The following is a 27135-nucleotide window of genomic DNA, read 5'->3' as shown; positions in this document are numbered from 1 at the left end:
AAATATCCTGAGCTAGTGACGTCATGCGATGGGGACGGCCCCGAGGTTCCCGACATGCTGCACATAAAGGATGGGGCTGCGCACATGTGTGCCCTAGGTGATCCCGGGAGAAAGATGGCGAACGCAATCGCCCATGCCGGTCTGGGGACACCGGAGGGGTTGGCGTAGAAAAGCGGAGGCAGCCATCTTCCCAAGATGAAAGTAGTCAGGCAGAAAAAAGGTAAGCAACAGAGGGCGCAGCCGTCTGCGACAGACGGGCGCAACACCAGGAAAGCACTAGGAGGAACTCGCAGTCCATCCAGGATCAGATTCACCCCTTCATTATCCGACTCCTTCTAAGTGATCTTTAGTCCTAGCTCCTCTAACACATGAGGAATAAGTGAGCGCAATTCCTCCTTTTTAAACAGGCAAATGGCCCCTCAGTCACCGGATCTTTTTCTCTCTTCACTTGTCAGACTGCAGGTTTGCACCTCTACCATCTGCTGGGACAGAGAAATACTGAAAGTCTGCAGGTGGCACTCACAGATATGTAGCAGTGCCTCAAAAGTTTTGTTCTCTAAATCCATCTGCTGGTAGGGATGCAAAACCCACTTGTCTGGACTGATTTGGGTATGTTCAGGAACAAGGAATATAAATCAATCCTATTAGTAAAACCATACTAATAAAAATAATATTTTCAACGAGCTAAGGAATAGAACAACATCCAAAAATTAAGAGCTCATACAAAATGTAAAGCATTTTCTAAACAGCAATAAAATATTTCAAAATGGCAGACACCCAATAATTTAAACAATAAGGTTGGAAAATTCACTGTGATCCATACCTAAAAACTTAGTACCTGATTCACTAAGGGTTTTTCCCATAGACACAAAATGGGAGAAAAGCCTTAATGAATCTTGCCCTTAATTTCCAGTCACCCTGAGTATGTCATGGATTAGGGGGGCAGCACAAACTTTCTTCACATACAGATAGAGGCAGGCTCACATTCACACATACACACACTTCATACGGATACCCATTCACACACATACACACCCTAGACATGTTCCTTCACACACCTACCCCAGTCAGTTTCCCATTGACACACACAAACAACCCAGTCAGGTTTCATTGATGCACATACACCCCAGTCAGGTTTCCATTCACCCACACACACCCAGTCAGGTTCCCATTCTCTCACACACACACACACCCAGGCAGATTCCCATTCACATACACACACACTCACACACATCCAGTTATAAGAACATAAGAAATTTTCACGCTGGGTCAGACCAAGGGTCCATCAAGCCCAGCATCCTGTTTCCAACAATTACTCACTAGATGGTTGCTATTGGTATGAGATTCCACCAGATTGAAGAAGTTAGGTAGCAGCACCGAGGCAGAGAGAGCAGGCCCTCGAGAAGCGAGTACCTGATCCCGTTAAAGCACCTGAAATAAAGCAGAGGGCCCCCGAGGAGCGGGTACCCAGGTTAGCAATACCCCAAAGGGCAGAGAGCTTCCAGCGGCAGCACGGAAGTGGCAGAGTAGCTTAGAACCAGCTGAAACCAATCCTTTGCTAACTCAATGAGCTAGCAACAAATTACAGGCTATATACCCGGATGGCGTGACGTCAGTAGAGGGGAACGCCCCCGAGGTTCGTGCCAATGCTGGAATAAAGACATGGGTGGTGTGTGCGCATGCACTCTAGTAGGCCCTTGGGAGGAGCATGGCAAATAAAATGAAGGATGTCATAATGCTTCTGTATCGCTCAATGGCTAGACCGTACCTTGCATACTGTGTGCAATGCATATTGCACCATAGCCGTTCCGGGGACGCCGGAGAGGTCGGCTTGTAGACACAGCGGCAGCCATTTTCCCTAAGGAAGCCGGAGAAGCTGTTAACAAGTTGAGGCAAATGGGGTGAAGCCGTCTAGCACCAACGGATGCAACAATAGTAGAAGCCATTCCCTAAGTCAACTTGATTAATATCAGTTAATGGACTTCTCTTCCAAGAACTTATCCAAACCTTCTTTAAACCCAGCTACACGAACCACACCCTTTGGCAACAAATCCCAGAGCTTAATTGTGCATCCATATGGCAGAAAAAATATAATGTAGACAAATGGAACCTATGCTGTAGCTATACAGCATTTGGGTTCCATTTTAGGAATTACCACCCAAGAAAAGGATCTGGATATCATAGTTAATATTACATTAAAATTGGCGGCTCAGTGTGCTATGGAGGTCAAAAAAACAAATAAATGTTAGGAATTATTAGGAAGGGAATGGCAAATAAAATGAAGGATGTCATAATGCCTCTGTATCGCTCAATGGCTAGACCGTACCTTGAATACTGTGTGCAATGCATTTTGCCACATTGCAAAAAAGATATAGTTGCACTGGTGAATGTACAGAAAAGGGCAATGAAAATGATAAAGGGCATGGAATGGCTCCCCTATGAGGAAAGGATAAAGAGTTATGGTTGTTCAGCTTTTAGAAGAAACGGCTGATGGGGGATATGATTGAGGTCTACAAAATCATGAACGGATTTGAACAGATAAATGTGAAATAGTTATTTACTCTTTTGGATAATACAAGGTCTAGGGGGGCACACCATGAAGTTAACAAGTAGCACATTTAAAAAAAATTGGAGAAAATACTTTTTCACTCCATGCATAATTACGCTCTAGAATTCATTGCCACAGCATGTGATTAAGGAAGCTAGTGTAGCTTGGTTTAAAAGAGGTTTGGATAAATTCCTGGAGAAGTTCATAAACTGCTATTAATCAATGGGGAATAGCCACTGCTTGTTGCCAGCATTCATAGCATGGGATCTATTTAATGTTTGGGAACTTGCCAGGTACTTGTGACTTGGATTGCTGCTCTTGGAGACAGGATACTGGGCTTGATGAACCCTTGATCTGATCTAGTATGGCATATCTTATGTTCTTATGCTCTTAAAACATTGATAATACAGGCTAAGTGAGAATTTGAAAAGAAGCTGACTGTAGAGGCAAAAAATCATAATAAAGATGTTTTAAAATATATCCAAAGCAGGAAGACTCTAAGGGAGTAAGTCAGATCTTTAGATGACCAAGAGGTTTAAGGGGCATTTATGGAAGAGAAGGCAATTGCGGAAATACTAAATTCTTTGCTTCAGTGTTTACTAATGAGGATGCTGGAGAGACATTCATTCTAGAAATAGTTTTTAAGGGTGATGTTTCAGATGCATTGAACCGCATTGACATAACCTGCACTATAAACAACACCCGCACTACCACCCAATCCAAAAAAAACCATACAATTCAGACGCAATTGCAAACAAGAAGACTTAATATCAGCCCTATCTTCTGTCATCAATACTCTTGATTTATCAAATGTGACACGGCACTCTCCTCCTGGAATCACACCACTACAGCGATAGCTAATAAGCTATGCCCCTTACAATCTTGTGAAATTAACCCATTAAAAAGAAATAAACAACCATGGTACACTCCAGAACTGAAAACCATGAAACATCACCTAAGAAAGCTTGAGAGACTATGGCACAAAGACCCCTCCCCTACACAACTGGGTAAATTTCGGTCTCACCTCCACACATATAGAACAGCAATTGGTAAAACTAAAAGAAAATTCTACTCATGCAGAATCCACCACCTACAATTCAATGCTCGCGCCCTATTTGAATTAGTAAGCAACCTAACCAAAACCAGCCCGCCCTCCTCACAGAACACGGATGACCAAACTAAATGTGAAGACCTAGCCTCCTTCTTCCACAAAAAAATGAATAACATTATGTCCAGTTTCCCCTCTACTCCATCAACCACAGAAAACATGCACAAGGACATTACCACAAAACTATCCGAATTCAAAACCACATCATCCTTAGAAGTGGAATCCATTCTTAGAAAAATCAGACCCTCTACACACCCTTCAGATACCCTCCCCACAAAAGCCCTCCTCGCTATCCCCAACATTATTTCTAAACCCATCTCAAACATCATTAACAGATCCATCTCACTAGGCAAGGTTCTACAAGTCTTAAACATGCTATTGTAAAACCCATATTAAAGAAACCCAACCTAGATCCTTCTGAATTTGCCAACTTTCGACCAATTTCCAACCTGCCACTTTTTGCAAAAATCCTAGAAAAATCAATTAACCGCCAACTATAAAAATATCTGGATGAACATAACATCCTTTCACCATCCCAATACGGTTTTAGAAAACACCTTAGCACAGAGACACTGCTCATCTCAATATCTGAACACATGCTAAAAAGCCTTGACAAAGGCCTCTCACACATTCTGATACTTCTTGATATCTCCTCTGCTTTTGACACCGTCAACCATAACATATTAATAAAATGTCTCATTGACAATCGGCATCTCAGACTCTGCTCTCAACTGGTTCCAATCTTACTTGCACGATAGACAATACAGTGTCCAAACTGGGAACTGCATTTCCAAACCTACCACACTATCACAAGATGTTCCGCAAGGCTCTTCTCTCTCCTCCACTCTCTTCAATATAAACCTTCTACCTCTATGCCAACTCCTCTCCAAACTAGGCCTCCCTCATTTTATATATGCCGATGACGATCAGATCCTGATACCCATAACTGACACACTACAGAAAGCTTTAGATACCTGGAAATCTGCCCTCGATGTCATCAGCACACTGCTGGCAAACAATTTCCTAGTGTTCAACACTGCCAAAACAGATCTACTCCTCATCTCTCCCCACAACCTCAAACCTCCTCTACCGACAGCTAATGCACCCTGCTCGAACATTACCTTCCCTCAACACGTGCGCAGCCTTGGCATTACCATAGACAATCATTTCAATTTTAAAAAATTCATCAATACCACTTTCAAAGATTGTTTCTTCAAATTGCACACTTTGAAAAAGCTTAAACCCTTATTACACCTCAATGATTTTCGCACAATACTACAAGCCATCGTTTTCTCAAAAATTGATTACTGTAATTCTATGCTATTAGGCCTACCCAAAAGCTCAATTCGACCCCTCCAATTTCTCCAAAATGCTGCTGCTCGCATCCTCATCAACACTCACAAAAACGACCTCATCATCCCTGTCCTCAAGCACCTGCACTGGTTACCCATTACATCAAGAATCGTCTAAAAATCACTCACCCTCATTCACAAATCCCTACAAACCAAAACATGCACTGGTTTAGAGAACACATCACATTTCGTAATTCCAACAGACTCACCAGAAAGCAATACCTAGGAACTCTACATACCCCATTACCCAAACTCACCAAGCCCTGCTCCACCAAAGACCGGGCTTTCTCCTTAGCTGGGCCCACCCTATGGAATAAGCTACCTTCCTCCCTACGCCAAGAATCATGCCCTAAGAAATTTAAACAGAACCTTAAGACCTGGCTATTCAAGCAGGCTTACTCCTAATGGCTCACCTCCACCGCTCCTTTCCCTACTGTAACATAACCTCTTATGTAACATATTCCTTCGGTAACAAGCTCTCACCTGAATGTTTCATGGTAACGAACCTTGTAATTAATTACCTATATCAAAATATTTAATTGTTAATTTTATGATTCTAAATTGTATCCTCTTGTGAACAGTTGATCCTAGGATACTAAATTGTACCCTATTTTAAAAAGTTGTCACTTATCCCTTATCCCCAACTCCCACTTTCGTTCCCTACCCCCTCTCCCCTCCACGTTCTCGCCTTCCCTCCCCCATCATCCCTTTATACATTGGTTTCATGTTCTATGTAAAGCCTGTTGCTGATTTCTATTCCTTGTCAACCGATGTGATGTTCCCAACGAACATCGGTATATAAAAGCTGTTAAATAAATAAAATAAATAAATCACAGTGAACCCTGAAGATGGTTCCGGCCAGATTGACAAACTCAACAGTATACACCCCAAGGTTCAAGAAAGAACTCAAAAATGAAATTTGAGATCTATTACTAGTAATTTGTAACCTATCATTAAAATCGGCCACTATACCTGAAGACTGGAGGGTGGCCAATGTAACCCTCATATTTAAAAGGGGCTCCAGGGGTGATACATGAAGCAATAGACTGGTGAGCCTGATTTCAGTGCCGGGAAACATTTTGAAAATAATGCTAAAGAACAAAAATCACAGAAAATATAGATAGACATGATTTAATGGGACACAGCCAGCATGGATTAATCCAAGGAAAATCTTGCCTCACTAATCTACTACATTTTTATTTTGATGGGGTTAATGAACAGGTAGATATAGGTAAACTGATAGATTTAGTATATTTCGAATTTAAGAAGCCATTTGACCAAGTCCCCCTTGAGAGACTCCTGAGAAAAAAACATCATGGGATAGGAGGCAATGTTATATACAATATATTTATAAGTGATTTGGAAAAGGGTACAACGAATGAGGTAATAAAATTTGCAGAAGACACAAAATTATTACAAATTGTTAAATCAGAAGAAGATTGTGAGAAATTGAAAGAAGACCTTGTGAGACTGGGAAACTGGGCAACCAAATGGCAGATGAAATTTAATGTGAACAAGTGCAAAGTGATGCAAATGTAAAAGATAACCCACACTGTAGTTACTTGATGTTAGATTTCATATTAGGAGTTACCACCCAGGAAAAGGAACTGGGTATCATTGTGGGCAGTACTTTGAAATCCTCATCTCAATGTGTGCTGGCAGTCAATAAAGCAAACAGGAATTACATAGAAACATAGAAATGATGGCAGAAACAGACCTATCGGCCCATCCAGTCTGCCCAGCAAGTTCCCACACTTGTTTTCCCATACTTATCTGTTTCACCGACCACCAAATTCAGGGCCCTTGTTAGTAACTGTTTGATTCAATTTTCCTGCCACCCTGTGCCATTGATGCAGAGAGTAATGTTGTGGTTGCATCAAAGGTGAACATAAGGCTTAATGGTTACGGGTAGTAACCACTGCATCAAGCAAGTTACCCCAATGCTTGTTTACCCAGACTGCACAGATCCATGCCTTGTTGGATGTTGCCTGAATGTAAATCATCTTTTCCACATTTCCCCCTGCCGTTGAAGCAGAGAGCGCTGAATATGCATCCAAAATTATGTATCAGGCATAATTGGTTTAGGGTAGTAACTGCCGCAATAAGCAAGCTACCCCCACGCTTATTTGTTTACCCAGACTGTGTAGTTCAATCCTTGTTGGTTGTTGTCTGAATGCAAATCCTCTTTTCCACATTTCCCCTTGCCGTTGAAGCAGAGAGCAATGTTGGAGTTGCATTAACCATGTGAAGACTTATTGAGTAAGGGTAGTAATCACCAGGTAGTAGCATCCATTCCAGCAATCTACCCCCATGGCTCTTCTCTTCATTCCCATCTTCTAGCCTTTATGGATCCCATCTTCTAGCCTTTATGGATCCCATGCCCCTTTGAAATCCTTCACAGTTTTAGTCTTCACCAGTTCCTCTGGAAGGGCATTCCAGGCATTTACCACCCTCTCCATGAAGAAATACTTCCTGACATTGGTTCTAAGTCTTCCTCCGTGGAGTTTCAAATCGTGACCCCTAGTTCTACTAAATTGTTTCCAATGAAAAAGGTTTGTTGACGGCCATGGATCATTAAAACCTTTCAAGTATCTGAAGGTCTGTATCATATCACCCCTGCTCCTCCTCTCCTCCAGGGTATACATATTCAGATTCCTCAACCTCTCCTCATAAGTCATTTGATGGAGACCACCCATCATTTTGGTCACCCTTCTCTAAACCGCCTCCATCCTGTCTCTGTCTCCTTTGAGATACGGTCTCCAGAACTGAACACAGTACCAGGAAAGGAAAGACCTTGTGACCCCACATTAAGGGTACAGGGTACATACAACATACGTAGAGAAAGAACACATGAAAGAAGAGATGGCAGGGGGGAGAGGAAGGAGAAAGTGTAGGAGGGTTAAGGAGGGTTAAGGAGGAGGTAGAAAGTGAAGGGAGGTGACAGCACAAGGGGAAAGGAGAAAGGATTTGGTCTGAGAGGAGGTGGGAGGTGATATGGGGGGATGTGTGCTTAGGCTCTTGGATTTGGGCTTTAAAAGGACTGAGCTCAGCGTACAGACCCCTTTTTCCTGTGCCGCCTCAGATCTCCCAGCTCTGCTCAGCTAGCCTGAGCTCAGTTCTTCTTAACTCTGTCTGCCCAGAATGAGCTCGGTCATCTTGGCCATACAACGTCTTACCTGGTAGCCTGCCCAATCAGCATTGGTGGGGTAGAGTCAGGCATCAGAGAGAGCTGTGGGCATCAGAGGGAGTGGTGACTACCTCACCTGTCAGCAGGAACAGTGGCTATGTTGGGAGGTCAGGTGAATAGCAGCCTCAGTAACACAGCTTCCATCTGGGGACCATCAGGTGTTTGATGAGTTCTACACGGTAACAATTTGCTTCATGATCTTAGGATTCTTCCAGGATTCTTGTGTGGGGGTGATCAGGAGTGAGCACGCAGGCCTGAGGGATGGAGGGAAGCGGATGGGATTTGCACAGCTCAGGCTCCCTGGTGTAGTGATGACCAAGTGCGAATCGGGATAGGCGGAAATCGGGATCACCAGGTACTGCCAAGTAGAAGGGTTAAGTCTAGTGACAGTAGAAAGGACAGCGCATGGGAGCGGGAATGCCTGATTCTCTGGGTTTTTGGACCAGCAGCATAGATGAAAGGCAGCATGGCGTGTGCCTCGATGTCTCACGTTAGTTGGCAATTGTACCTGGTGGGGGCTGGGATATTGTGCTTCTTCCTCCCCCCCCCCCTCACATTCATACATGCAGTGGCTCACTCTGGTAAAAGGATGTTTATTAAAAAAAAAAATCCAGTACATGAGCGGCCTTATTGAGGTCATCAAGCAGGCTGGCCATCTTGGTAGTGACATTTATTGGAATACCAGCCATTGTGAGTGTGGCGACCGTATAAAAAAGCAGCCAATGTAGGATGCAGTAGGGTACAGGTGAACATTTTGTAGGGCAAGTCCAAGTATGGTCCTAGTGGCCATTTAGTAGGCCTGGCCATGTGCTTGCAGCCATTTTGTGGCTTGACAAAAAAAAAAGGGGGGGGTTACAAGACAGAAGCTTAAATAATCAATTACTAGGCAATTGGTATTAGGCTACAAGCCAGATGAGAATAGGGTCATTCAGAGCAGTTAAATGGCAATAAAAAAAAAAAAAAAAAAAGACGGAGAAGGGGGCTGTAGTATAGATATGCATAGGCATATGTGATGTGTGTGTACAGCCTGAGCTAACATCTTGGCTTCCTTATGGCTTCCCTAGGCCTGACTCGAGACTTCTTCATGGCTTCCCCAACCCAACCTAAGGCCTCCTTGGGACATCGCTGAGGCAGGAGGATAACCAGAATCCTCAAAGAAGGGGTAATTTGAAGCCAGAATGGTTCCCAGCCCTGGCACTTTTTTTTTGGGGGGGGGGGGGTGCCCATACTGGTGCACCACCAACTTTATCAGTCACTTTATGCTCTTGTTCCTCTCATTCTTCAATCCCACCTCTGGCCTTTCACTGCATACACCGGAAAAAATTCATGTCATCTTGTTTTACCTCTTTAGTTATCTTTTCTTCCACTTGCACCTTTGCCATCCGGATTACTTTCCCCACTTCTTTTAGCTTCATCATATATTTCTTCTGTGATCCCATTTTAAACACTAATTTTTTGCTCTTATCTGTTCAGTCACAACTTTTATAAACCATATCAGTCACTTTCCTCTTACTTTATTTACTTTCTTAACTCAAAAATGTTATTCTTTCTATAACTATTTTTAGTTTGGCCCACTGTTCTTCCCAATAACACATTCAATTAGGTTTAAAGTTAGCTGGGTAAAGTTACCTGCATAACTTTAGACCAGCTCTCCATCAAGACCTGACCTACCCAGCTAAACATAGCCAGATAGCACTGAAATTCTGTGCTAGCTAAGTTGAACCCCACTTTCAGAACACTGCGTCGTTTTTTATTTAGGTAATTTTTAGCCGGGTAATGACTTACCCAGCTAAATCTTATCCACGGTGAGGGGTGGCATCTTTAAAACCCAGGTCTGTCTGGAATATAGCTGAACAAATCCTTTTGAATATCGACCCCCTTGACATTAGAAACACTTCCTCCATTCATATCATTCCTTCTCTTATAGGTTCCATTATCATTTGTCTAAGGAGAGACCTTTGAAATGGGAAGGTACTATATCACCTAACCTGAAGAGTTAGAGTAGTGGGGGCAGTACCAAATCTCTTATTCTGCAAGATCAACACCAGCAGTCATGACTCTTGTACAGTTGCCTTACATATAGTTTACAACTTTACATACCATTTTCTGTCTCAAAGTCAGTAAATGCCAGCTCAGAGCCCTTGTTGGTGATAAGAAGTTCCCCATTCAGGGTAAAGATCATCGATTTGTCTTCCATATTGATCATACAACCGACCACATCACTTGGATGCCAAGTCCGCCCAAAGAATGTGCTGCAAGTATGCCAGCGCTGACCCTGGGGGAAGGAGAACATATCTCTTACCAAAAGATATTAAACACAGTCTCTCCAAATCTGCATATCCTCCAAGACCCTCACATCTCTGCTGTAGAATCAGATACATCAAGTCCTGTCATCTAAAAGAAAATCCAGGAAGGCATAATAACCATGGGATAAAAATCCTAGAGACTCTATAATTGTGTAGCAGGGATTAGAACTCACACAAATATTTTTCCCAGGGTTCAGTTTGAATTTTTGATGTGGGCTTTTTGTATATTCTGAGCCCTTCTCAGTTTACTGACCTTTCCTCTTTTTGCTTCGGTATTCACTGAGGAAGATATAAGAGATATACCCATGCCAGAAATGATATTCAAAGGTAATGATTCAGAGGAACTGAAACAAATCTCAGTGAACCTAGAAGATGAACTAGGGCAAATTGACAAACTAAAGAGTAGCAAATCACTTGGACCAGATGGTATACATCCCAAAGGTCTGAAAGAACTGAGAAATGAAATTGCGAACATGCTATTGGAAATGTATAAACTATCAGTAATATCATCTATGGCATCTGAAGACTGGAGAGTTGTCAATGTAACGCCAATTTTTAAAAAGGGATCAAGGGGTGATGGGGAAAACTACAGAGCAGTGAGTCTGACCTCTGTGCCAGGCAAAATGGCACATAAAGAACAAAATTGCTGAACATATAGATAGGCATAGTTTAATGGGAAAAAGCAAACATGGATTTAGCCAAAGGAAATCTTGCCTCACAAATTTGCTACATTTTTTTGAGGGCTTAAATTTATTTTATTTATTTATTTTTAACTTTTATATACCAACATTCTTGCATTAAATGCAAATCATGCCGGTTTACAGTGAAACAGAAAAAGCAGTAAAAATTCCTTTGTCGAATACAATGAAACAGCTTAGTTAACAAAGGAAACATAAAAATAAATTTTTACATATACACAAAGGTTTGCACGAAGGGGTGTCCAAAAGAATATAAGACTTGCCATACTAGGTCAGACAAATGTCCATCAAGCCAGTATCCTTTTCCAACAGTGTCCAATCCAGGTCACAAGTACCTGGCATGATCCCAAAGGATAGAATGTAACTGCCTGATTAGCCATTGGTTCTCTAGTATAAACAATCTATATGTTTGTGTGATAGGTACTCTTATGCTTCTAAGATGACTTCACTTGCTGATTAATATAACTGCCTGATTATTTGGAAATTGCATGTACTATGATTGGGATAAGCAGCTTGGAATGATTCTATCCCTTGGGATCCTGCCAGGTACCTGTGACCTGGATTGGACACTGTTGGAAAAGGATACTGGCTTGATGGACATTTGGTCTGACCTAGTATGGCAAGTCTTATATTCTTTTGGACATTGATTCAGTTTTGACTAAATACCAATAGAGAGCACTCAGTTCTGTGTTCTGTCTCATTTGTCCCAGCCAATCACCATCACAGCACCACCTTAGATAACAAGCTACATATGTACCAAGGAAAGCACCTCACTGCCTGGGCCAAAAAGCACTAGCTTTTCTCCCCACAGAAAAGACTCACCCTTGGGATCATTAGAAGGAGAGGTCAAGTGGCCAAGTAAGACTGCCCCAACATATAAAAAGGGTCACAAAGCTATTAAGGATTATGTAAAGGTAATGAAGTCAGATCTAAAGTTGAGCTCTGATTTCTGCCCTTTGGAAATGTGTTGACATTGACACCACATTCTTTGGGATTTCAGGGTTTAGGGCTTGGGGCTAACACAGTATTGTACATGCAATTTCCAAATATATTATTGCTATATAACAATGAATAAGAGTCAGCTGTGGGGAGAAGAGGAGAAAAGTAAGTCTGTAGAGAGAGAGAAAGAAAGGACTGTGAACACTTTATAATGATGTTACTGAATTTATGTTAATTGACTAACTTTGGCTCCTTCAAAAACAAAGGCCTGATCATCCACTCCCAGTTCAATGTCGGGCCTGCAGCCAGGCCTGCTCCAGCCAACTCGCATATCTCCTCCAGTCACAGCTTCAAATTCAAAGTACCACTTCCCAGACTTCACTGCGTATGTCTTTTCCACTCGGAAGAAGCGAATCTTGTCAATGCCGACTTTTTCCACTGCCTGTTCAGCTGCATAAAAAAAAAAGAAAACCAAAGAAAAGTCTGACCATGATACTACAATCAGTCTCAACACAGCAAAATATAGATTGTTTATACTAAAGAACCAATGGCTAATGAGGCAGTTACATTAATCAGGAAGTGAAGTCATCTTAGAAGCATAAGAGTACCTATCACACAATCCACTGCCACACTGAGGGGATGATGCAATAAAGTGCACTCAGCCTAGAGCACAGATTTACACACAGTTGGACACGCGTTTTGGGCATGCTAGACTTGCACCGATGCAATAAGGAAATTAGCACATACAAAACATGTGCCCAAAAAATGTGTATCTGATAGTGTCCATCACATGTTAATTCCATGTAGATGAGGCTATTAGCTATTCCTCCCCCCCGATGCAGAAAATCACTGGGTGGCCAAGATACAATTTTTTAACATGGCAAATTTCACTTCAGTCCCAGAGGTAGTGTAAAGTCAATCCACGGGTCAAGGGCTATGAGAAATTGAAAGATATGGTCCTCTGTGGTTACTCCTAGTAAGTATCGTTGTGACACTTAAATTTACTGCATGCTGTGTTGAAAAATAAATGTATATTGACTTGATTTAAAAAAAAATAATTCTTCTGGACGCAAAATTTAGACACCCATAGCAAGGGATGCTTAGCCATGGGTATCTTAAGCAACCTCAGCAAAATTGGCCAGAAGAAATGGGATAAAAACGGACACATAATGAGCTCCCTTTGTAACTGTGGGTGCGCGATGCATTTGAGCTCTAAGGATGCACAATTCTCCCCTGGTACGTCCTTTTCTACACAGCCCCTCTTGTAAATACTGCATCAGGTGCCCTGGGGATGTGGTTGCATGAACATTAGGAAAATGGGCACTCAATATGACTGCCCATTTTCAACATGCATCTTATTGTATCGGTCCCTGAGTAGGCTAGCAGGAAGAAGATAGGGGGCACCAACATGCAGTGGAAGCTGTGGGGTAATTTATTGTTCCATGTACACTCTTCATTTTCTTCTGTGATCCCCACAATACATTTAAGATACAGAACATTATAAAGTTGTAGATTCTCACATACCATCATACCTGGTGTCATTCTCGGAAGGTTCCACCCCTACAGTAGGAGCAACCCTCAAAAAATTCCATGCTTGTACCTGAAGTCACTTGCAAGAAACTCCATCCTTGTACTTGAAGTCACTCTCAGGAAACCGCATCCCTGAAATCACAACAAAAAAGCCCATCCCTCCCACACCTATCCTGGAGGACTCTGACCAGGGATTCCAACATTTGTATTCATAAAAAGAGGTTTAGGAGTAGATTTTAAAAGGTACACGTGTGCGTCTATGTGCGTGTGGTTCCTGGCGCGCACACATCGACGTGTGGATTTTATAATATGCCCGCGCTGGGGCATGCATGTTATAAAATCCATGGGCCGCACGTGCATGTGTCGGCAGCGCATGCAGGGAGGGAATTTTACCAAATTACGCATGGCGATGCAATCGGGCCTCCCCCAGTTCCCTCCCAGTCCACTCCAACTGGGAGGGAACCTCTCTACCCCCCTGCCTAACCTTCCTACCTTTCTCCACCTCAACCCCTAACCCCTACCTAAGAAAAATAATTTTTTAAATTTTTTTTACTTACTGCTCCGTTGGAGCAGAAGCAACTTGCACGCTCCAGCCTCTGTCCTGCCCCGTCCTTCCCCTCCATGCTCATACCACACACCCCCGGCCTGCCCCTTTTCCAGGGCCCAGGAATTGTGCGCATACCAGTACTTATGTGCTTGGCCCTTATGAAAATGTGCGGCAGGGCCCAGCCATGCACGTAAGTACTGATTTGCGCGCGTGTCTGTTTTAAAATTCGGCCGTTAATGTACAAATCATGGCAGGACTCCGAAGATTTAGCCGGCTTATCACCTGCATTACAAAGATGAGCTGCTTTATAGAGGGATATGTAAATTTGCACAAGAAACTGAAAATACTTGGGTACTTTTATTATGACCACCGGCCGCGGCAAGCCGCGACCGGGGCCGGTCACTTACCCTAGCACCAGGGCTGACCTCTGACGCTGAGGCCGGTGTCGGTGGTTCCTTCAGGAGCAGCAGCTGCTGCCTCAACATGGCCGCGGCATCTTCCCCCGCGCGGCTAAGCTCCGCCCCCTGAAGTTCCCTAGGGCCGCGCGGGCAGCTATAGTCTCGATTTAAAGGAACACCTACAGGAAGTAGGTTGGTTCCTTCCTGCTAGCCCCAATCTTCAGGGAACTATTTAAGGCAAGGTCTGAGCCCTCAGACCTTGCCTTGGCTTCTTGGCTCCTGTGTTTGTTCCTGATCGTGGTTCCTGCTTGTTTCCTCCGTGCTTGATCTCTGGACTGGCTGCTGTACTTTCTGGCTTTCGACCCTTGGACTGGCTGCGGTACTCTCTGGCTCTCGACCCTTGGACTGGCTGCGATACTTTCTGGCTCCTGACCCCTGGATTGGCTGCTGAGCGCTTTCTGAGCCTGGCTCTTCGACCTGCTGAAGGCGTCAGCATCTGCTCTCTCGACCTGCTGGAGGCGCCAGCTATCTGGAAAACTCGACCTGCTGGGGGCACCAGCTCTGCTCTCTCGACCTGCTGGAGGCGCCAGCTATCTGGAAAACACGACCTGCAGGAGGCGCCTGCATCCAGATCTTCTTCAACCCTACAAACAACTCTTAGGACTGGCCTCGCCTTCCGACGGTGGGCCTTACGGACATCGCCAGACCAAGGGTCCACTCCTCTAGTCATAACACTTTTGATGTATCTAAAATAGAATATATGCAAGTACAAGCTACTAGCACATTTATGCTAATTTTACATGCATAATTGCTTTGTAAATTTACCTTTCTGTGTCCCAAGTGCTATTTGTAAAATCACGTGAACCGAACCTGTCTTTTTTTAAAAAGGATATCTTTTCTGTTCTCAGCTCTCTCCCATTGTTGCTTTTATGCAAAGCTGTTAGCATTTTTGCTGTCCTGTGTGAATATTTACTGTTCTACATGCTCCTTTTTCTGGGTTGTTTTTTTTTTTATCTTAATTTTTCTTGTTTTTCCAATCAGGGCCAGTACAAGGGTATTAGGTACCCTAGGCACAACCTTGTGTCTTTCACCCATGGCCTTTCCAAGCACAATAAAAATTATGCATTTGTAACAAACAATCCCTCCCCTTCATTGGGATCACCTTTGATAGTTGCAGGGATGGGAAAAAACCTTCTTGCAGTGCCGGGACAGAGTTCATTCACTGGGGAATAGCACAAAAGTTATGGAGCTCAAGGGAAGTCACACATCCAACAAGAAAATAGCACAGTCCACTTGCCATTTGTTTCAAAACATGGATAGAGTTGATTTTTTGGTTTTTTTACAGAGGTCCAAAAATCATCAAAATCCATGTAAAGAATAAAAAAGGTAGAAAAATCTTTAGTAGCAAAAGTCTAGACTTAAATTCAAAACAACTTGTCATGCTAATCACCAATAATCTCACAGATGTTATGCACAATTCTATTCACTGCAAAGTCAGTTCGACCCACCAAATCCCCTTTACTCCTATAGGGCCACAAATGTGGCACTGGAACATCCTCTACTTCTGTTGACTTAATCCCAGTTGGCTGACGGTTCCCCTCTCTCTTTGGACCCTTCCATGGTTATCATGTGAGACTCTACTAAATACAGGGTTGTGGGTTCAATATTTACTGCTCTGCCAAGGGATGGTCCAAAGAGAAGCCAGAAGATTTATCTATGAAGGCAATTTGATGATCACAGAAAAGGTTTATTTTAATTTTCCCTATCCAGCAAGAGATTTTTATTCCCTTAAGCCTCTGAGCTAGATCTAATCCACCATCTTGCCCAATCATTTTTTTAATGAACTGGAGAGCTTCTGCCAGGATCAGAGAAAACCAGCATGAGGACTCTTTCTTTTATGTACCCCTAGCAGGGGTTACATATACAAGAGACAAACTTTTTAGTGGAAAGTAATTTCTAGTACATGACATCATGACAGGAGGTTCAAAGAAGGATGACTCAGGATTCATTAGAAAACACTTCTTCACAGAAAGAATAGTAGATGCATAGAAGAGACTTTCAGAAGCAGTGGTGGAGGTAACAACAGTAAAATAATTCAAGATGGCATAGGATAAGCACTAAAGATCCTAAGTTGTTAAGAAGTGAAGGGAAAACCACAGATCAGCAGTTGTCTATGGCTTTTTCAAAAGGAAACAGATTGGGCAAACTAGATCGCCCTTGCAGATCTTATCTGATGTCATAGTCTATGTTTCTTATGATGTATCTATGGTGGCTCCACTTTTTATATGCTCAAGATATCTTTTTTAGAATAATGCCAAGCATATTTTTTAATACCCTCAATATTTCTAAAATATTTCCTTCTCTATTCAGAAAAACCCAACAACCCGAGATGTTTGCCCTATAGAACCAAAAAAGAGACATAGATCATGATTTTATCAATACTATATAAGCCACTCTGTAAAGTTAAACTTGTTGTAACACATAGAAATTAAATCTTGATCAGGATTTGTTACTGGAATCACATTTTGTTGCCTGGATTTCAGTTCATATATTACTAGTATAAGAGTTTGACTAAACTGATGAGAAAAAAAGGTATAATATGCATAAATTCATCTCCTGACTTCACCCCAGCGCCAGGAAATCTCCTTTCCTCAATGGCTAAACATATGAATATTATTACACAGTGCATGTACTTTTTTCAGGTGACAGATGAATTTGTGCTGAGGCTCAGCATGCACACTTAGCTCAGCATGTCAAAGTATGCAAACTGTTACAAGGTAATTAAGAAGGCTGCTTTATATGCACAAACATATTTTTATCCTCATGAATCATGTAGAAAATTGCCACTTTTGTGTCCAATGAGAAAATCACTTTTGTTTTATTTCATCTCCAAATTAAGGTTATTAAGGCACAACATTTGAAGATATACCAAGAGTACACCAAGAAGAGGATAACTTTCAATTAACTGTGTGCAGCAGTATATATGTGTACATATGGCCATAAGCAGATCTATGCAAATATTTTATAAACCACACATATGATATATGAGCATTTTATAAAATACACATATCTCTATCCCTCATCATACATGTGCATGTAGGCTTATGCACGAATACATGCAATGCATTGCAACCACATATATCAATGCATTGAATATACATTCTTTTCCTAGCTTTTTAAAAAAATATGCGCACATAAAGGCAAATTTTAAAAGCCCTACTTGTGGCAAATCTGGGAGATATGCGTGTGACTGGGACACGCGTGGGCCGCACCGATTTTAAGAAGCACAAGCCATGCACGTATCTCCCAGTAAGCCCTTTGGAAAGCATTTCTCAAAAAGGAGTGGGCTGGTGGCAGAGTCTGGGCAGGGCATGGGCGGGCCAGGACAGCGCCATTAAATCAGAGTCACGCACAAGCATGCGCTGAGATCCAATGACCGCATAACTTGCTGCTGTTATGGACTGTGAGTAAGTAGTAAAACAAAAATGTCTAGGGTAGTCAGTGGGTTTTTAGGGGTTGGAGCTAGTAGGGTAAAAGGGAGGCAAGTTAGGTAGGAGATTTAGGAAGTCTGCTCCTTTAGAGGGGCGAACTAGGAGGGAACTGGGAAATGGGCCTATTGCATCGCTGCGCGTACCTATTAAAATTCCCCCTTACGCGCTCAAGATGGGATTTACATGTGTCAAAATAAAATTGTGCATACATGTGCATGTGGATAGCCAAGTTTATAACATGCGTGCATAAATGTTATAAAATTGACGTGTCCATGTGCATACGCCAGTAAACGCGTGCTCATTTGTGCACGCATAGCAGTTTGAAAGTTACCATTATATATTTTATGTGCAAAAGCAAAGTAGTAAGTCCCGATTTATGCTCATAACTCAGCCAATTTTAAAACATGCACATGTAAATGAAATTAACCCGTTTATCAATTAGTCCCCCAGTTCACTCAGTCTTTCTCTAGGTCATTGAGACCTTCCTGGTTCTTCAGCCTGAACTCACCCCAGTTCACCTAGACCTCCCACCTAGTCAGTACTTCATAATAAACATGTTTAATATCACTTAGGCCAGATAATTTTCAGGTGTTAAAATATGCGAGTAAGTTGGCAAATATATGCACGTACCCTTTAAAATAGCAATTTATGTGCATAAAGGTTGGCCATGCGCCAGATCATCCATAGACCACCTTTTCACATGCATTTATGAGCACATAAATGTGAATATATGTGCATATTTTTTACTTTTATAAAATACCAATTGCGTGAGCAGAGGCTACTTATGTAAAATTAATCTCATTGTAAACAAAATTGGTTATTAAATGTTCCAAAAAGTCACTGCAGATATGATTTGTGAAATATGACTGACAGAGTGACAAACATACACATGTAGCTAATTATAAAGAGAGAGATAAAAGGGAACCGGTATATTAATGATTGCTGATTTAACTGATTTAACCAGCGTTAGAAGGTCAGAATTAATTTACCATTACTTTTATTATCACTTTTACTGATGGTTGGAACATACCCAGTTCTTGATCTGGTGGATCGATGTTATACCCATAACCAATAAAAGTACGAACAGCTTCCCGGAGGCTGTCTCTGTTAGATTTTTTGGTTCTTTCATCAAGTAAAGCATATGGCACCAGACGAGGGTTTCTTTTAGTCTTGATGTCCTTCAAAAGACCAGAAGATACATAATTATATTGTTCCATTGGGAAGTTGATACTTGCTAAAACTGACTCTCCCATTAGTACTCTAGTACAATGTCCTATAAGTACTGTATACTGGTACAGTTACTGTCTTATTAGTGCTCTGATATATACTGTCTCTTTAGAATACTGGTACATTTATTCTCCAGTTAATACAATGTTAGCAATAAATAGTTATTTATTTGAAATGAGTATTCTCTGAGGAGACCAGTTATCAATCACACAACTGGATGCCATCATCCGGATTTCAATTAACAAGAAAGCCTCTTTCAGCGCATTCCAATAGATTCTTTAACGCTACTGGGCATGCACAACAGTTTTGCTAAGCAACATGCTTGCAGCATACCTCAGTACCGTCATTAAGCTAGTGAGCTCAACATTAGAAGAGGGAGGGTGGGGATTTGTGTGGCTGCTAAACTGCTGTCCTCAGAAATCAGCTAATACAAGTAAGTAACTTTCTTTTCTCTGATGAGAAGGAATTATCTCATCAAATGACTGGGACTCCCAAGCAAAGATCTGTCCTTAAATTTAAAAAAGGAGAAAAGCAATAAGTATAGAACACTCCACTAAATAGGGGAACTATTTTTCAGTTAGAACTCTCGTTCCATGAACAATTATTAAGAATGCAAGAACTGCCATACTGGGTCAGAGCAAGAGTCTATCAAGTAGAGATGTGCAGCGATACTGCACTTCGGTTCGGGCTTCATTTTCGGGCCACCATGGGAAATTTCGTTTTTCCCGCAGTTTGGGCTTTTTTTTTTCAGGGGACGCTGATTTTTGGGTTAGTGCGTACTAATGGACATGCTGATTTTATAACATGCACAGTGTCGGCGCACACATATTATGAAATACGTGGGCCGCGCGCACATATGCGCCAGATTTTATGATCCACATGCGTATGTGTGGTCGGCATGCGCAAGGGGGAGAGGATTTTTGCACTTTCCTCATGGCGACGCATTCCGGTCTTCCCCAGTTCCCTACCCTTTTACCTCTCCTTCTTCCCCTCTCCTCCCGACCCCCTAAACCTTACCTTTTTGGGGTTTTCTTCTTTATTTCACAACTTACTTTCAGCTCCTAAGCTTATTAATGAATGTTATGAATAAATAAAAAATAAATACAAGTGAAATTGTGGAAATATACATTACATATATATTATATATCTGTATTATTTCCCTGATTACTTTGGTATTATTGATTGGATATATTCAGAGGGGTCACACACATTTTGTATTTTCTTTAATTGGTTAATTTTAAAAACTGCAACATACATGCATAAAACAGGGTCCATGATCTAATTTCATGTGTAAAAAAGGAGTGGGCCACAAGCATTGTGGGGAGAGGACAACATTTATGTCTGCAAGTTGATATTTTACAACCTATCAAAGTGACGCATGTAAGTCTTTACTTGCGTATATTTACTTCTGCTCAGTATCTACTAGTATAAGTGATTGTAAATATCTTAAAAGTGAAAAAATGACTGGGTATAGGGTCTGGGTGAAATGCGGGGGGGGGGGGGCTTCAGGCTGAAGAGCTAGGAGCGTTTTCACGAGCTGTAGTTAGATAGGGCGAACTGGTAGACTAATTGGTTAAACTGGTTATTTCATTGCTGCACGCATGTTATAAAATTCCCTGACTTATGCATGTAAAGCCAACTTACAGGGGGTAAAAGCATCCAATTAACACAAGTCAAATCTACTCACATATCCTTTTAAAATATGAAGTATAAATATGTGGGTATATCTTTTGCGCACACATTTAACTTTCCAAAACATGATGATGATAAAATGAGGAAAATGGTTAGGAAAAAACTGAAAGGAACACCTGAAAAGGTTAAGAGTTAAGATCTGGCATGGACATTGTTTAAAAACATCATCTTGGAAGTCCAGATAAGATGTATTCCATGCATTAGAAAAGGTGGAAGAAAGGATTAATGACTACCAGCACGGTTAAAAAAGTGAGTTGAGAGAAGCTATAATATCTAGAAGAACATCTTTCAAGAAATAGAAAAGGGATCTGAATGAAGAAAACAGGAAACAGCATAAGTACTAGGAAGTCAGATGAAAATCATTAATAAGGAAGGCAAAGAGAGAATTTGAAAACAAGCATGCTGTGGAAGCAAAATCTCATAATAAAAACTTTTTCAAGTACATTCGAGATAAAAAGCCTGCGAGGGAGTCAATTGGACCATTATGAATTTTTTGCTTCAGTATTTACTGAGGAAGATATAAGAGATATCCCCATGTCAGAAATGATATTCAAAGATGATGATTCAGAGGAACTGAAACAAATTTCAGTAAACCTGGAAGACATACTAGGGCAAACTGACAAAATAAGGAGTAGCAAATCACCTGGCCCAAATGGTATGCATCCCAGAGTACTGTAGGAACTGAAAAATAAAATTGTGGACCTGTGATTGGATATTTATAAACTATCAGTAACATCATCTATGGTACCTGAAAACTGGAGGGTTGCCAATGTAATGCCAATTTTTAAAAGGGATCAAGGGATGAGCCAGGAAACTACAGACCAGTGAGTCTGACATCTGCATCAGGCAAAATGGTAGAAAAGATCAAAGAACAAATTGCTGAACATATAGATAATCCACAAGCAAGAATGGAGAGCAAATTTTGCACGCAATAGTCAAATAAGTAAGCAGGAGAAGTGCAGAACAAAGTAAAGATCCACACAAATGTCTTGTTCTCAATTGTAAGTTATTACTTGGTAAGGCAACTCCACTGTTTTAGAATGCACATATCGTTTCAAAGGGGACTATATATATAAATGACCTGGAAATGTGAACAAGTGACATGATCAAATTTTCCAATGATACAAAATTATTCAAAGTTGTTAAATCACAAGAGGATTGTGAGAAATTGCAAGGGGACACTGAAAAACTGGGAGACTAGGCATGCAAATGTCAAATGAAATTTAATGTTGACAAGTGCAAAGTGATGAAGTTTGGGAACAGTAACCAAAATTATGGCTACACAATGCAAGGTTCCACATTAGGAGTCACCACTCAGGAAATGCATCTAGTTGTCATCATTGAAAATATGTTGAAATCTTCTGCTCAGTGTGCACCAGCAGCCAAGAAAGCAAATATAATACTAAGGATTTTTAGGAAAGGAAAGGAGAATAAAACAGAGAATATTATAATGCATCTGTATCACTCCATGTTGCAACCTGGAAGATTGGGCATCCAAATGGCAAATTAAATTTAATGTGGACAAGTGCAAGGTGTTGCATATAGGGAAAAATAACCCTTGCTGTAGTTACATGATGTTAGGTTCCATATTAGGAGCTACCACCTAGGAAACAGATCTAGGCATCATAGTGGATAATACTTTGACATCGTCGGCTCAGTGTGCAGCAGCAGTCAAAAAAGCAAACAGAATGTTAGGAATTATTAGGAAGAGAATGGTTAATAAAACGGAAAATGTCATAATGCCTGTATCGCTCCATGGTGAGACCGCACCTTGAATACTGTGTACAATTCTGGTCACCACATCTCAAAAAAGATATAGTTGCGATGGAGAAAGTACAGAGAAGGGCAACCAAAATGATAAAGGGAACAGAACAGCTCCCCTATGAGGAAAGGCTGAAGAAGGTGGGGCTGTTCAGGTTGGAGAAGAGACGGCTGAGGGGGGATATGATAGAGGTCTTTAAGATCATGAGAGGTCTTCAACGAGTAGATGTGAATCGGTTATTTACATTTTCAGATAATAGAAGGACCAGGGGGCATGCCATGAAATTAGCAAGTAGCACATTTAAGACTAATCAGAGAAAATTATTTTTCACTCAACGCACAATTAAGCTCTGGAATATGTTGCCAGAGGACATGGCTAGTGCAGTTAGTGTAGCTGGGTTCAAAAAAGGTTTGGATAAGTTCTTGGAGGAGAAGTCCATTAACTGCTATTAATCAAGTTTACTTAGGGAATAGCCACTGCTATTAATTGCATCAGTAGCATGGGATCTTCTTAGTGTTTGGGTAATTGCCAGGTTCTTGTGGCCTGGTTTGGCCTATGTTGGAAACAGGATGCTGGGCTTGATGGACCCTTGGTCTAACCCAGCATAGCAATTTTTTATGTTCTTATGTTCTTAACCTTAGCTTGAGTATTGTGATCAGTTCTGGTCACCACATCCCAAAAAAGATATAGCAAATTAGAAAAGGTATAGAGAAGGGCAACCCAAATGATAAAAGAGATGGAATAATTCCCCTATGAAGAAAGGCTAAAGAGGTTAGGGCTTGTCAGCTTGGAGAAGAGATGGCTGAGGAGAGTTATGATAGAGGTCTATAAAATAATGAGTGGAATGGAAAAAGTAAACATTAATCAGTTGTTTACTTTTTCAGGGTATACACAATGAGGTTAGTAGGTAATACATTTAAGACTAATAAGAGAAAATATTTTTTTACTCAACACATAATATGGAATATGTTGCCAGAGGATGTGGTGAAAGCTATTAGTAGAGCTGTGTTAAAAATAAAAGTGTGGACAAGTTCCTGGAGGAAAATTCCATTATTAAGGTAGAGTTGCAGAAATCTACTTCTTATTCTTGGGATTAGCAGCTTGGAATGTATCTACCCCATGGGGTCCTGCAAAGTACCATTGTCCTAGATTGGTCACTGTTGGAAACAGGCTATTGAGCTTGATGGACCTTTGGTCTGACTCAGTATGGAAAGTCTTATGTTCACATATGCAGCTGAATGTTAACTTCTCTGGCTAAGTAGTGCCTTTGCCACTACTTAGACAGACAAATTTGAACTTATTCAGATAACTAGTGGCACTTATCTGGCTATATTCTGATTTATCCATCTAAATAGCATTTTTCGAACTTATCCAGGTAAATACTGCTACTTGGCCAGATAAATCGGCATTTATCTAGGTATACCAAAGTTATACTGCTTGTGGTTTTTTACATGTGAGCATTTGTGCGTACATATGTATTCGTATTATAGAACCTGTGTAATTGTTTCTGTACAGATTACAAAATAAAATAGCAACTTTGTATGAGTTCATATTCACATGTAAATCAGTGCATGCGAGTAGTTTTGAAAGTCAGCCTCTAAGAATGTACTTAGCTTTCTCGAATAAACCTAACACACCCTAAAAATGTTTGTAAATTTCTTTATGAACTCAATCACACTTTAAGAATTTACCTAGTTTACTCTTTTAAATCAACACTCAGGAGTATACTTAGTAAATATTTCTTTACAAAGAGGAAGGTAGATGTGTGGAACAGCCTTCCAGCAGACATGGTGGAGACAAAAACTGTATCTGAATTCAAGAAAGCATGGGATTAATACAGGGGATCTCTAAAGAAGTTATGAGAATTATAATGCTAAATTAATTGGATGCAAGAGCATACTGGATGGACCATATGATCTTTTTCTGTCATTTTTCTATGATTTTACATTTTTCTATGATTTTACATTTTTTACTCAACATATAATTAAACTCTGGAATTTGTTACTGGAGGATGTGGTAAAAGATGTTAGTGTAGCTGGGTTTAAAAAAGATTTGGACAAGTTCCTGGAGGAAAAGTCCATAAACCATTTTTAAGATGGACTACGGGAAATCCTCTGCTTGTCCCTGGGATTAGCAGCATAGAATCTACTAAATTTAGAAATCCTACCAGGTACTTGTGACCTGGATTGGCCAATGTTGGAAACAGGATGCTGGTCTTGATGGACCTTTGGTCTGACCCAGCATGGCGAATCTTATATTCCCCCAAAATACAGAATAAAGGCAAGGGGTCTTGAGAGACTTCCTGTCCCATCACCCTTTCAGGTGGTCCTAATAGTCTAAATAAAAAATAAATAAATAAAAAGGTTACAGCACTATCCAAAAATTACTACCTGGGTCCTTTGACTCCCTCCCCTTCCCCTCCCCTAGCCTGTCCACCCTGACACCCCCCCCCCCCCCCCCTTTGCTGTTCCAGGTGGATTAGCGGAGCTGGTATTATTCAATGGCATTATTTTTCTTATGGTATTTTATGCTGGGGAAAATACTGCAGGCTTTACTACTCTATTATACTGCCATATTTTCTCTCTGGGGAAAATACTGTGGCTTATTAAAAAGACCCTGAGGTTTTGTATTTCAGGGTGAAGAGCCACCCAAGATCACAAGGGCATCAGTAGGAAAAGCAGAATTTGAATCCAGGTTTCTTTGTTCTTAACTCCCCTGCTCTAACCACTACACTACTATCCATTAGTACACAATTTCCACTGAATGTGTGCCTCTTCTTTGGTTTATCAGTGTTTTCAATAAAAGTGTTATATAACTGTAAGGGCAGTTTTCAAAAGCCATTAACCTAAGTAAATAGGCAGTCTAAAACTTACCCATCCTGTATGTGGGTAAAAGTACTCAGGGATCAACAAAGTGCCTACTTTTACCCATGGGAAAAGTAGGTGGACTCAGTAGTTTTGCAATTTCAAAGTATAAGAATCCATAGAAAAAAGCAGGTGCAAATCACTGCATGCACTTTTTCTCTAGGCCCTTTCAGATAGAGTGGAAAGTCTATGGGAATAAACTTGCAACAATCCAGATAGTTTTGAAAATTGCCCTCTGTATAAATAACTCTTACTTTGCTACACCCACATCACTGTCAGTAACCTGATGACCAATCACCACACCCTGTGCTGTCAGTGGTTTACTGGCCATACCCTTACCCATCACTGTCAATCTTCCACTGTTCATCAACTCCCCAGGGAGTACAATCTGATTCTATGTCCAAAGTTTTATTTGATTCCCATTTTTTAATTGCCTGGCTATTGCTCCAGGAGATACACAAAACCTAATTTAAAATACATAAAAACACAACATAACTTTAAATACACAAACACAGGCAAAGTTTACCTGCTGGATTCCATAGGTCCAACCTTGTTTGATTCTGTCCTTTGCCCAAACGTTATGTGCATTTTCTGCGAGTTTATCCACTAGAACTTCTTGTGCAGGCAAAAGCTTAACTTCAGAAAGATCCAGAGGTGTAGGTTTATACCCACTGGACATCATGTAACTGCAAGTCAAGAATATAGCTTAATGAATCAGAAAGGGTCACTATGACAAGCTGTTAATCTGAGCTAGGCATTCCTGCTCTCTTGTTGCTAAGAAGAGTGTAAATCTAGTATCTACCACTTCATTGTTTCTTCTTTGTGAAGAGGTGTATGCTTTCAACCAGAAAGTCTGTTTTCAGGGACCTTGACAGCCTGTCTCTAAAGCATATACAGGTTGTCTCCAATAGCCAGCAATTTACTGCTACCAATTAGATTAAAGATATTCCTTCTCCAATTAAACCCACATATATCTCACTTAGTTTATTTCTTCCTATCATAGTTTCCCTCTTCTAACTCAAGCCTCTTATTTGTTTAAATCTCTATGTCTAGTCAGTTTTCTGACTAGACACCATTTTGATGTACGCAGTTCAATTAACCTTGGCACCTCCTGAGCAGACAGCATCATTTCAACAGCAAAGAAACAAGAAATAAGATGTCAGAAGAAAATCTCCAAGGCCTCTGTGCGTGCCGGGTTGCGCGCACAAATGTACGCCCATGCGTATCTCTTAAAATCCGGCCCTAAGTGCGCCAGGCCTATTTTAAAAAGGCCCGGCGATAAGCGTAAAGCCCCGGGACGCGTCTAAGTCCCGGGACATTCAAAAAGGGGCAGGGATGGGGCGCGGAGTGGCGGGGTCAGAGGCTTCTGGCACAGCGGCCATTTGCTGCTGTGCTGGGGGATCGCGCGCCGGCAGTTAGCCGGCGAGCACAACTTGCGCCAGACAAGGCAGGCGCAACAGGGTAGGACAATGTTTTTTTTTTTGGG

At 41.3% G+C, this 27135-nt stretch overlaps 1 protein-coding gene across 1 annotated transcript in view; it reads right to left on the bottom strand.

The window, feature by feature from the left end:
• The window catches only part of RYR3 (ryanodine receptor 3), a 1291138-nt gene that overhangs the window by 927613 nt on the left and 336390 nt on the right, over nt 1–27135 (bottom strand). The window contains 4 exon segments of the mRNA XM_029600192.1: nt 10296–10470; nt 12383–12588; nt 19135–19282; nt 26176–26335. Of these exon segments, the coding sequence (XP_029456052.1) occupies nt 10296–10470; nt 12383–12588; nt 19135–19282; nt 26176–26335 (689 nt within the window).

Source organism: Rhinatrema bivittatum, chromosome 4 (assembly GCF_901001135.1).
Source record: "Rhinatrema bivittatum chromosome 4, aRhiBiv1.1, whole genome shotgun sequence".
In the NCBI taxonomy this organism is placed as follows: Eukaryota; Metazoa; Chordata; class Amphibia; order Gymnophiona; family Rhinatrematidae; genus Rhinatrema; species Rhinatrema bivittatum.
Note: the sequence above shows the minus strand (reverse complement) of the source record. Positions and strands in the feature narration are given on the sequence as shown.